Below are 13,718 nucleotides of genomic sequence, written 5' to 3'. Positions count from 1 at the left end.
TCAAGTTTTAGTCAACTAAAAGTCTTGTCATTTTAGTCTAAAAGTAGTCAAAAGAGAACTCAAGGTATCTTAGCAAAGTTTTAGTCAAAACATTTTGACCACTGACCACTGTCATAGACCTCTGAAGTTCGCCTACAAAAAAAGCTGCCATCTTTGAGATCCGGTATCTTGCGATTTTTCCTATGGGAAAATAACATGGGGTTTTTGAATTATCGCAACTGTGATCTTCGCTATGTTAAAACGGCAAACTTAGATTTTTGCTACCCCAGAGCTAACTTGCAATGCAACTTGCCATAGGTAGTTAGCTTCAATTAACATCCGGATCTCCTTATATGGGCAAAGATGGCAGCTTTGGTTCCTTTTTGTAGGCGAACTTCAGAGGTCTATTATCTCTGTTTACATGACAGAGAAGCCCTTTAGTTGACCAAAGTATGAATGTCTTATGCTACTGCTACACTAGATGACGATGTGTGCCCAAACACCACACATTCCCCAAACTTTCCATATTAGCTTCATTAGCTTACTTGCTAGCGAACTTTGAATCATTAGTGTAACTACTTTTACATTACATTACATTGGCATATGACTTCTAACCATGTCAATGTTTGTCTACAAAATACACCGCAACATCAAGAAACATTACTGGTGCAAACCATAGAATCACGTCGCGAATGCAGCATAAAAAATACACCTCCCATCAACGTTAGCAGTTTCGCGTTGTGACTCGCTAGTAGTCGCTTCTATCAAATCCAAGAGCACGCAGAAAAAGTGGAAAGTTAGACTAGCCAGCCAAGATGCAAAGATTGAAGAAATTAGTTCTTCTATCCACCGAATTCATCGGATATCGGAGGAACAGGATGAGATTCTGAGAATGCAGTGAGAGAAGGAAAGGTAACCTAACGTGCCTTTTAGCCCAGTTCACGTATTGGCTGCAATATGCAAAATATAGCTGTAGCGAACAGGCACAAAAGTAGCTTCCCGTAATACTCCCATTTTATTCAAAGGTAGAACGCTACTGACAACTCCAGGCTTCCACGCATGCTTGTTTGTTTACACCGAATACAAGGTGAAGTGCAAAACGAAAGTAGGCCTAACGTTTGCCTACTGCCCCCATCATTGCATATATTTCAAATAAAAAGTAAAAGTATAAAAAATATATATATCCTTGATTAGCCTATGTTGGGTTTTGTGGAAGAGAAAAAGGGACTGTTTTAGTAGTAGTATTAGGCAGTATGCAGTCAGATAAGTCACCATGGGCATATTTGGATTAGCTACAGATGGATTCACAAATAAATAAATTAGCCTACATTTGGCAGGATACTTGATATACAGGCTAAATGCAAATATGGCAATGTATTATACTATTTTACGTTAACAAAATGTAGGAAAATAGAACAGACTGAAAATAAAGTAGGCACTGATCTTTAAAATCCTAATTTCTGTAGCCTAAATGTTGTCAGTCATTCTTAATATTCGCAATTGGTGCACTGGCATGTTTAAGTGTTAGCTGCAGTGTAATGTTAGATTATGTTTAAGTTAAATACAGAACTGACTGTGCGCCCAAATTATTGTCTGTGCTCCTAAATTTTTTAACTTGGGCGCACAAGTGCTCCTGGAAAAAAATGTTAGTGTAGAGCCCTGGAGTCTGTGTTACTGTACCTGTCTGTTTCTGAGAGGCTAATCTTGGAGCAAAGTCCAGCAAGACGGAGAATGACCGCTATCCCTTCAAGAAGAAATAGGGTTTGGGAATGCGTCCACTTATTCAGTTCTGTTATCAGTTCCTCCAGTCTCTTCTCCACAGCAGCCCACACCAGGCTTCTTTTCTTCATTTCAACCATACTAAATGGATTAAAGATCAATTCCGTTAACACAATTCAATACACAGAGAAATACTCTACCATTAGGGTTCATCTAATCATTCAAATTTTATTGATTCCAATTCTGCTTACTAATTTTCCTTCAGATTCTTCAATTACAAAATCTAAAAATATTGTCATTATTTACATAGTTGCTAGGTTACGGGGACGCTGGCGAGACACAACGCTCTGTCTGGCATCATATTTTTGTTTGTTTTTATGTAATGTTCGTAATTTTATGTAATGTTCTGTTATTTTTGTATTTATTTGTCAAGTTAAACTTTTTTTTTTTTTTTTATCCGGCTGATATCTATACGTTAACTTCTATTCCACTGGGCTGATGAGTTTGCCTTGACTAGCCGTCCCTCATCCATATGATGCTGCACATCCACTGGCTGGACTGGTCTGGACGGAAAGATTGCTCAGGGCAATGGGCCTACTCTGCGAGAGATCTGCAGCTGCCACGACCACCGAGCTGCGGCTGACCTACGAGCCGCCATAACGTTACTAGCATCTGACGTTGCCTGGATTGAGGGTTGACGTGGGGAGCACTGATGGCGACGTCGGGAGTCATGAAGCAACAAACTGTCCTTGCTAAAGCCACCGAGCTGCTGATCAGCAAGAAGATTGCCCATCATGACTTCAGACTGTTCTGTTCTTCCGGTGCTCTGCTCGCCAGTTCTCCGGGTTGATCAGTGAAAGAACTTTAGCCTTGCATCGGTTGTGAACACACAGCTGTGTGCAGTTTCACACGGGTCATCATTACCCTTGGATATTTTCAGCCGGTTGGAAATTGGACAAATTTAACATGATTTTTGTTTTTAAATTTATTTTCTTTTTACTTTTTATTTGTTCTTTTGCTCTGTTGTCTGTCTTGTATGTCTTGGTGTCACAAGTACGCTGGCGACTATGCCGCTCCATCCATTTAGTCTTATTGTCTTTTGTTTTGTGTCAATGTCTAGTATGTGGAGTTTTTGAAAATCTCCACTTTGGTCATATTTTTTTGTTTTGTTTCAATGACCAAAAACTGAGTTTTCGTGTGGAAGAAAGGCCAAAACTAGAATACTGATTTTTTGATATTCATGACAGCTCACCTTATGCAGATTATAGCCTACTATTTTTATTACAACTCTACCTCTTTAATTCAGCTGTCTGGTTGAAGCCTGGAAATATTGTAAACAAAGTAGGCTAGCATAGTTGGCTAGCTCATCGTAGTCTACTAGTTGGACTGTTTAGTTTCTCAACGTGTTTAAGTTTCAAAGTAACACCACAATAATGTTCGAATGACTGAATAAAAAACTGAGCACATTGTTCAATAACAGACGCACATGGCGCATAGTGTAAGATAGGAATACGCTTTGCTTCGTGATATGCTTTGCACCGAGTTTTAGATCGCCAAGATAGGGCCATCCATCTTTTTCAAGTGTGATTCACTTCTTCCTCTACACTTTGGCCTACATATTTGGGCTTGAATCGAAGCTCTGGATGTCTGTCTATTGGTAGATAGTACAAATGAGATACACCAGACTTGGCTCTATCGTTTGTTTAAATCAGCGGTGCTGCTTGTCCGACATTGTTGCTTAGAGGGTTAAAAAGTAATTGTAATTGGGATAGAGAGAGAGAGAGAGAGCCAAAGTACATGCACTATAAGAATACATACAGATCAATTTGGAGCAGTTAGTTAAAATCACTCTTCACCTGTTTGCATTAATAAAGGGGCTAGAAATTAAAAGGCAGAACCAATTCCAATAAAAAAAAAATAAACAATGTGAATTTTGTAATATTTTTCTATTTCAGTTTTTGCAGGGTACCCCCAGAATTGTCAGACCTAAATTTAAGACTTAAGACCTTTTTAATACCACTTCAGATGAAATTTAATACCTACATCGCACCCATTTGGATCTAATAAATAATATCAAAAGGTAAGATTAAACCTCAAATAATTACTATTTAAGTGTTTGAACATGCCAACATGAACATGACAGCAGTGCAGTGGCAACGCAAAGATTTGTCGCGGTATTAACGTGACAATGTCCTGCTTCATGGACAAATTTACACGGAATAGAACCTAGTTGATTTCAGGGATTAAAGTGAAAAAAAAAACTTTTTTCAGGCCATAAGTCATACGTTGTTCATATCTACCTATAGAGATAGCACCCCTTTTGCGGTCGCGACCTATTGGTTTTTAATGTACAAAAAGATGCAAACAGCAAAGTAAAGCACCAAATAAACACCAAAACGAGGCTACAGGGTACTCTTAAGTTACTATATAATTAATGCCACCTACAGGTGAATGCATAGAACATAACAATCCTATGGTTTGTGTACCCTGTAGCCTCGTTTTAGCCGCCAATGGCCGCCATGTGAATAAGGCGAATTGAGAGTGTTCTTGATTGAGATTGAGTTTTCCTGATGAACAAAATAATATTTCAATACCATCCCTGACCATTGCTGATTAGCCATTGCTGTTCTTTTCTACTGCAGCAATATTGTAGCAAGGCTTTAACTTACACTCTTATTGAATTACTTCAGGCCAAAAGTATTTAAAGGGGAGCTTTTTTTTCTTGTTAATATGCAATTCAACACCAAGTAAAATCTATAAAATCAAGTTTGCAAGACTTCACATTTCCTCATCAAAGTAACGAATCAGAACAGTCTAGATATTGTTCATATTTCCATTTGTTGCCTCATCCGCATCTAATGAAAAAATGGTAATTTTGAGTTTTACAGACAACTCAGTTTTCCAATGAGCAGCAATACTGTGTGTGCTCATGCAACAGGTCTGCGCATCTGATAACGACAATCTGGAGAGGGCGCTTTTGTCTTCAGCAACAGATTGTATAAGGTCGACAAGAGGTTGCGATATGGTGAGGGACAGGTCGTGTTGCGCTATGAAAGAACATGCGTAGCCTACTTAGCGCAAAACCGGTCAGCCATAGATAAACGTACACAAATCATGACGCTAATATGCGAGGTTCTGGTAGGCCTACTGGTTATGGTTTTGTGCTATAATAGCAAAGTTTTAAGTTGACTATTTTAATTGCATGGTTATTTTTTGTTAACATACGCTCACAACCTACTGTCGTTAAAAGTGAGGCCTAAGCAAAATAGGCTACCAGGCTGTCTGTGAGTCATAAACACGACTGATCCCCTTACTCAACATAAAATAACAATGTCGCGAACTGTTAACACGCTCAGTCAAAACCTTCCGTCGCAAATTGTGAAAAACATTGTTGTAGCCTACAAAACAGACGGAAGGCATAGGCTACGGTTTATATTGCTTCACTTTACACATAATGTTAGTTGCATTGATTAAAAACTGTAACAACTAGATGTACCGCATAGCGGTACAAAATATGACCGCCGCTCAGTCCTGTACATCCGTTCCGCGAAAATAAATCACACTTCAATTTGTCTCCATATTTTACTCCATCCCCCACTCTTGAAACTTTTGTGTATGCTTGTTTGGCATGCCTGAGTGTGTGTGTGTGGCTGCACAGAAAGTAGCCTACTGGTGCTGAAAAGGTGAATAGATTGTAGAATAGCCAAAGAAGATGTAGCATTGTTATAAAACCTTTAAAATTTCTAAACAATCACAAGTAGGGCAGTTCATCACAGTTCATCCATTGCAACTGGATTGATGAAAGGTCACTTACACCTGTAGGCTACATTGTATTTGGGAAAAGCAAAAGGTATCAGCATAATGTTATTTATTTATTTTCTTTTTTTTTTTTGTGTATTTATAAACAAAAACATCTCTGTCAGTTCCATGCCGTTTTCAACAGCCATCAAAAACAAAAGGTCATTTTTGGATGGATGGATTTTTTGTGAATGTTTCTTCTTCTACATAAGATTTTAGTCATCTTTAGTTCATGTAATACTTTATTGTCAATGCACAAATTAAGTAACAGTAGTCTGAAACGTTATTGTTAATGCACAAATTAAGTAACAGTAGCCTAGTCTGAAACGAAATGCTGTTTTACATCTAACCAGTGGTGCAAATAACTGACATGTCCAAATGGGCCTTGATGAAATGCGTCGCTAGACTGTTCATACACATTTTAACGGGCCAAAGTTGAAGAGCTTTTGTCCGTTATTGTTCGTGCAAATATAGGCTGATTCATGTTCCCTTGCATTGTGTAACTGAGGTCCATGGCTAGTCTGGCTTTCATCAGACCAAGCTCAATCTTTTAAGAAATCAAAAAATAAATAGCGGGCAGATCAGGCTGGGTTCACCCAGCCTAGTCCATAGGCACCCGATATTGTTTAATTTTCTGATTGAGATATACACGCTCTGGCTATTCTAAATGCAAAAATGCATCAGGGAGTTATGACAAAACGGTAACTAACAAACTAGATCCTAATAGAAAGCTGTTAGCTTCCCTAAGCTACAGGTAGGATTATAAGGTAGGCCTATTTACAACATAAATTGTCAATAGGCTATGCTGGCGACACAAATAAAATCTCCTTTGGAAACCAATGGCTTACGCCTTACAGTATCAAGCGGACTTAAACTGCCATATCGTGGCGAAAAATTGTAATAACATTCAAGCAGCTCCATGAGTCAAGGAAAGCGCGAATGAAGTAGCCACTTCTAGATGGGACCCACTACACAGTAGCTTAAGGTGTGTTGCTAAAGCAGCCATAATGAAATGAAGGTGTCATTGTTTGGATACTTCACACACACGTGCTTTTTAATTTCACAAGACTACAACTACCAAGCTGTAATCAAAGCACACCGATTCCCCTCTCACACCATGCACGCACTTAAAACAAAATAAACAGGCGTCTCAGTCTCACGCATGTATAGGCAAAACTGTATCAGACCGGTGTAACGTTGGTAAATCTTCCATTGCACAGAATGATTTTGTAGCACGTGCAATAAATGACAGTCGAAAGATACAAACAGTGCTGCTATCAATTTGCTTGGTATAACCGCATTTATAGTTTTCTACAAATGCAATCAATCAAATGCCTCCATCACTCAACTAACGCTAACGGTAACATTACCTAGGTCCTTATTGATATTACAAGATTAACGTACCTGCAGTAAAAACCAAGCATGTCCGATAAACATCCTCAGATTTATTTCGGCTTCAAGAAGAAATGGGAATTACACTTCATGTGAACATCGTCCTATCCTTATTAGATGTCCGCTGCGGTAAATTACAGTCCTTGTAGGAAGCGTCCATTGTTTTTTCCAACCCACTTTTAACTTCCAACAAAATTACGTCTCACTGCAACGATGCGCCATCTAGTGGACAAACGACTACTTATCGCCAATACTGAAAATGCAGCCATGATGATGATGATGAATATTTATTTTGGCTTTCTTTTAATCCTACTGAATTTGTAATTATGTATCGGCCGTTCTAATACAGATAGTATGTGGGTGCCTGTGTGTGTGCATGTGTATATGTGTGCACCGCCATTTACAGGCCAATGAGTGTACAGTCACTAAATGTACACATAACCTAATTTTTTTTAGACCCCCCCATGGATGAAATTCTACGAAACTTGGCATACCCCCAGAGAATGCCAGGTCAATCATACACATCAAATTTGGTGCAGTTCTGAACATCTTAACTGAAGATAGGGGCAATTAAAGCAGAATAATATTGCATTTTCATTTTTTACTGGGGGGTGGGGGTGCAAATCACAAATGAGTGATTATGAGCCAGGTTGATGTGGGCCCTTGAGACAAACATACCATAAAAGATTCTTCATCCTCAGTGCCACGGTTCAGGTAGTTATTTAGGAAAAACTGTTTTTTGTTTTTTTTTGCGGTTCGGGGGGCCCAGCCCGGGGGGTGGGGGGGGGGGGGGGGGCTGGTGGTGGTCCCCGGGGACGAAATGATTTTTTTTCCGTAAAAGTCTAGTGGGGCTACATACCCACCAAATTTCATGTACCCTGGTGGTTCGGTGTCCCGGGTATCAATGACCAAAAATTCAGGGAGTAGATGACGGGAAAAATTCTTGAATTATGTGCATGTGTGCGTGTACAAATTTATGTTTATGTGTGTGTGTGTGTGTGTGTGTGTGTATGTGCGTGCTTGTGTGTTTGCCTGCATATGTGTGTTTGTGCATGTGCATGCATGCGTACATATGTCTACTGTGTGAGTATGTGTCATACGTATGATTACTGTAAATGTATGTGTGTGCGTGTGTATCTGTTTATGCACATGGAATGGGTTAACATGACCCCTGGAGGCAAACATACGGAAAAAATTGGTCATCCTAGGCCCTACAGTTCTCAAGATATTCACAGAGAACTGTGTCTGCCCTACCCTCCTTTCGGGGGGTCCAGTCCAGCGGGGGGGCTACAGATCAAAACGAAAAACGATGGTTCCATGCTATCCATGTGGGGTTACATGCCCACCAAGTTTCGTGTACCCCGGTCTTTCAGTGTCCCGGGAATCATTGACGGAAATTTGGGCATGCGAAAAAGAAAAAAAAAAAAAAAAAAAAAAAAAAAAAAAAATCTGATTAAACCTATATGACCGCCGCTTCGCTGCGCTTTCGATTGTGTCAGACCGTCCTCCAGACGTGTTCTTTTTTTTTTTTAAGGCGAGACACGCCAGGTGAAAACATCGTTTTTTCATGCACTGGTCAATTTCGAGATTTTGGGCTAATTTGCTACCTTAGCGTATTCTTTCTCATTACTACAACAACAAAGCCCGATTTACACATTTAGGTATTTATTTCATTACAATTTGTCTACTCGCGCCTGTATATTTCTCCTAAATTCACCAAAAGTTAGTCTTCTAACGTTTCATGCTCTACCGCGACCGTGCTACAAAACATAACATGTGTAGTACCGTTGGAAAGCTCTGTTTTTCCTGCATGACGTTGTGCTATCCAAATATGGACACTTCCTTTGTAACCGCAACCAATCGCGAAAGTTCAAAGGCGAGTCTAGGCTGAGAACGGAATCTCTTGTCTGTGTTCCAAGGCTGTTTTCTCAAATTGAGTTTTTCTCATTTTCCAGTAGATACATCTCAGCCTATGTAGCACCTATGTACACCAAACTTTCCAGATATACACTTAGCAGTGCTCTGAAGATATTTACAGAGGGATTTGTTAATAAATCATTCCTGGCCTGATTTATGTGACATTTTATTCAAAAATATATGGCAAAAATCGATTTTTTAAGGCTATGGACAGTATATTCTGATTTTCTAGGTAATGAAAGCAGATATCCTGAAATCCCTCTGTAATTTTATTTTTATCTTGTATGCAAACAAAATGAAAAAAATAATTTTGCACCTGGCTTCATCATATGTTCAGATCTATCCACCGAAAATATATGCAAATGTGCGCATATTTAATGAGATAATGCCTAATTTGCATAATTAGACATTCGAATTTCATTAACTTGTAATACATTTTTTGTTCATACTTGTGTAAGTAATCAACTGAGGAAGTTTCATGGTGATGTCTATTATTTTAAAATTTTACCCTATTCACCTGTAGTGTCTCGCCTTAAGCAACCGCCCCAGGCCAATGAGACAAGCGTGTAGCTACAACATAAACAAAGCGAAACTCATGGCTGACGTATCTTCTTGAGCGATCTCTGATTGAGACACAGAAAGTTCTCAAGAAAACTATTAGGTCTTTAAACATTTACCATCACACACATTCATTCATCGGACCTAATATTTGTAGTTGCCTTAAAAAAAGGAAAGGAAAAGAAAAGGTGATAGACCGACCCCCCCCCCCCCCCCCCCCCTATTTTTTTTTCTCACCGGATCTGCATCGATCTCAAATATGACATTTCTAAAATCAAATTGACGGAAATCCGTCGTACGACGGAGAACTTTAATCAAAGATTGTTAAAGCGGAGCAAGATAAGCGGAGCAAGATGTTTCATCAGGAGCCACTTCCGGGAACCCGGATCGCACGAGGGGGGGTCAAAATCCCCCTTTATGCAGAGCAGAGGCAGCGACTGCTCCATTGAAGTCTATGGGCATAGCTCAGAATTTCACCACATATGCTAAGGTCTTGGTTCTATAGAGTTAGGAATGTGAATTTCGGGCACGTTTTCATGATCCTCAAACCCTTCTGAACATTTCAGGTACATTTTTAGCATTTTTGAGCATTCCAGTCTGGAGAAAAATCAACCTTATATCAGGTGTGCGCCAGTTATTTATGCAGCTGCTGTTGGCCGGTTGCAACGTACGCTCGTCAATACGTCATCGACACGCCTCTTTATGCAGACAGGATTCGATCCCCATTTCGCGCCCATAGACATGAACTACGACGAAGTATCTTGCTCCGCCTTAACAATCTTTGCTTTAATCCTTGTCACGCTACGTGAGGATATAGGGAGGGAAAGTAATCTCATCGCCATCTAGTGGTTGCGTTCCTAGAGTTTAGCGGAGGGGATGGGATTTTTTTTTAGAAAAAATATATCTCGGTGCACATTGGGATCTTAATTTAATGCCTTCCATATGTTAGGCACTGGGGTCACCTCTATTGCTTCAAGTGGTCATACCTTATTTTTAGGATCAGTTGAATTGTTTTGAGTTTTTGTCGTAACATGGTGATAACAAACTACAGTTGCGTCACAGGTTTGGGCGCTTAATCTCTAACTGATCAATACAGCAATTTGCTTAACTGGCTTACATATTTTTGTAATAACGGAAGGTGATGTAAACCGCGTGGTGATAACCTTTATGTCTGGATAACTGGTGTTGTGCTTCTACTCACATGAAGAGCTGGCAGTAAGTGTTAAGTGGCAATGCTAACCAGGCTAATAAACAAACCATGCTACCGTGAGTAACGTCGAAGGGTAAAGTCACGTGGCTTTTTTGTAGTTCGTTTATGGAACAAAAGGAGCAATTTTGATTTTTTTTAAATAAGGCAAAATATGGTCTGACATTTTCACAGTTAGAAGATTATTACTGTATAGACACTGAAAAATATTTTTGGTGGATAAGATCGCTGATTTGGCTTCACAGTATTTTTAAAAAAAATAGGTCTATGGGACTTAACATTGGAGCTGCTCTTCGATAGGAACGCAACCACTTGGGGCGCTGGTTTTCACTTTCCCTCCCTATTAGACTAAATCTACTGATCATTTGAAAAATTAAGACCTCCGTGAATTCCAGACTTTGAGGTGAAATTCAATACTTTTTAAGGCCTTAATTTAGGAAAATGAAATTTAATACTTTTTAATACTTTTAAGACTCCGCGGGTACCCTGTTTTGGTTCTGTTTGTCGGTCCCGATTCTGACTTTTTCCATAGTGAATATTTTTCATTATAATATTTTGGTTCCCAACCCTATTTACTATATAAAAAGACTCTGATCAATAGTATAAATATATATAAATTACAATTTAAGGGAACCACACACCAGAAATTACAAATAAAAATGGTAAATCAAGGAGGACAGGTGCTAATACAAATGGTACTTACGCTGGTTGTGATTTGGCAACACAACCCGAGGAGGGAGGCAGAGAATATCGCTGTCTTTTAGCTGGTATTTCACTTATGTCAGCACTGGGTTGAGCATAGTCAGACAAAAATCCATCGGTCATCTGTAAGATGGTTCTTCTCTCGGTCCTCAGTGCAGCCCATAGACAGAGCTGCACTATCTGAAAGAATACCATTTTAATATTTACATCATTCTTACCTTAACATCATTGGCAGCTGTTGGTTTTAAAGGTAGTGAGGGAAGGTGTGCAGCAGAAGTTGGTCCGGGGTGGGAGAGGTTTGGTTTGATAGAGGTAAATGAAGCTATAGACCTTACACACTGCAAAAAAATAAATCTAACCAAGTGTTATTAATATTAAGTTAAAAAAATCTATTTGGTATTGTTTTTAGTATGAAGAGACTTACCTAGCGCTCTCTTGAAAGATCCTTTTGACTTAATTTTAGAAGACTATTACTTATTTTAAGGATTCTTATTAAGACAAATTTACTCAACGCACTGCCAGACAAATTTGCTTGTTTTTAGGAGGAGATGTCTCAGTGTTTACCATACGTTGACTAATCTGTGGCGGGGCGCCACAAAATCAAAACCGGCCGCCACAAATTAATATTCTATGTTGTACTATTTAAAAAAAGATAAGATAAAATCCTTTCATTGAGCTGCGCTTTTTACGCACACAGCTTTTCCTTGCCCCACCCCGCGCTCTCTCATAACGAGCCCACTGCCCCTCCTCTGCATGTGCATTCAACAAAACATTAATGATTGTTGAAGGATTGTTGTTGCCAGATAGAACCATTGCATAGAACAGTGTTTCTCAAACTTTCAGACCAAGGACCACTTAACCAGTAAAAAAAACATCACGGACCACCTAGCTAATAGACACAATAGGCCTACTCACTGAACCACCTTGCTAATTGTCTTTGCACCTTACTTATTGTGTCAGAGGATTTATATGATTTAAATTGGCATAGCTTACATAGGCAGTGTTGCAGAACTGTTTGGATTTACATACAAGTTGGTTCAATATTGCAAACAACTCATCTATATTATGTTTTACCACGTCTGCCAACGGACCACTTGGGATAGCTTGCGGACCACCAGTGGTCCCCGGACCACACTTTGAGAAACACTGGCATAGAAGACGGCGGGCTAAATTGCTATTAAATCCGCTTAGCATCATTGTTCAAATTTGTTCAAAACTGCTCCATTAAAGTTAACTCTACTAAGGTCTTATCACAACATAGTACATTTAGGAGACTAAACAAAGTTAAGTTATGCAATCAAGCAGTATCTCAAAGCTAACGTTAGAATACTCTTTGGATGTTTGGATGTTGAAAACGCGGCTAAAACACACCGTAAAAAGGCCTTAATATGGCAGCATGCAGGTCACCATTTGTCAAACTATGGGCCGCGGTCAGCAATGTGGACAATGGTCTGCAGAGTGAAATTATTCCCGGGCCATCGTCTGATAATTTGCTGCGCAATTGGTCAAGGAGCCGCGGACAGAAAAACATTTCTGCAATTAGTAGGAAATACTTGTTAATTTGGTGTCATCAAACAGAGGCATAGAATTAAGTCGTGGTATGAGCGTTTATTCAATGCATGCGTGTGCACGTTTGTAGCAAAGCTAAGCTTCAACCTATTGGAAGGCTAATTATGAAACGACATTTAATAGGACGACGTGGATTTATGCAACTTCCATAAAAAAAAAGAGCACAAACTATATAAAACACTGTTTGGCATTAAGTATTAAAGTCAGCCAAAAGCTATTAATTAGTCTTAGTTAAAGATAGTTAAAGATCTCCAGATCAGTGATTTACGCATGATCTGATCCGCCATTTACCATTCACACAAGCTGGTATTGTGTCTCCTGAATCCTTACATTCAGGCATTCAAATTAAATGTAATTAAATAACATAATAAATATTCTATCAGTGTATGATGCTTGCATGAGGGAAACATCCCAAAACAATGGCACCCATATAACTGATGTTGTTTTGAGAAGTATGTCTCATGCAAGAATCATGCAACAATGCAAAAACAATTAAACTATTGTAGGCCTAATTATATTTTACATTAGTAAAGCAGTACTCTGATGTGCATGTTTTCACAAACTTTTGTGAACAATCTTAGCACTTTAAACATCGACTGTTTTGAAGTGCATGTATAGCAATATAGTATAAAAATAATAATAATTGATATCATTATGATAATTTAATGGGGGGTGGGAGGAGGGGGTGGGTTCATGTAGGTGGGCCCTATGACCCCAAAGTATGCCTTGACTGGGCCTCAGGTCAAAGAAGTTTGAGAAAGGCTGATGTAGACGACAAAGCAGCAAGGAGGCATCATATGATCATTTAAACAAGTTTTATGACGAGGTCGGTGAGGATGGGAAAAATCGTACATTTGTGCAAACTTTGCCCGCACTT

General features: G+C 39.2%; 1 protein-coding gene across 4 annotated transcripts in view; it reads right to left on the bottom strand.

Annotated features, from left to right (window-relative positions):
• atr (ATR serine/threonine kinase) overlaps positions 1–13,718 on the bottom strand; it is a 132,510-nt gene that overhangs the window by 111,358 nt on the left and 7,434 nt on the right. For all 4 annotated transcript variants that reach the window (XR_006034969.1, XR_006034970.1, XM_042109270.1 and 1 more), the window contains exons 5-6: positions 11,274–11,452; positions 1,660–1,839 (exon numbers count right to left, since the gene is read on the bottom strand). Coding sequence is in view for 2 of the 4 variants with exons in the window: in XM_042109270.1 (XP_041965204.1) it covers positions 1,660–1,839; positions 11,274–11,452 (359 nt within the window). In the remaining 2 variants the exon portion in view is untranslated. The remainder of the gene's footprint in view (positions 1–1,659; positions 1,840–11,273; positions 11,453–13,718) is intronic.

This window comes from Alosa sapidissima, chromosome 1, assembly GCF_018492685.1.
Source record: "Alosa sapidissima isolate fAloSap1 chromosome 1, fAloSap1.pri, whole genome shotgun sequence".
NCBI classification, from domain to species: domain Eukaryota; kingdom Metazoa; phylum Chordata; class Actinopteri; order Clupeiformes; family Clupeidae; genus Alosa; species Alosa sapidissima.
Note: the sequence above shows the minus strand (reverse complement) of the source record. Positions and strands in the feature narration are given on the sequence as shown.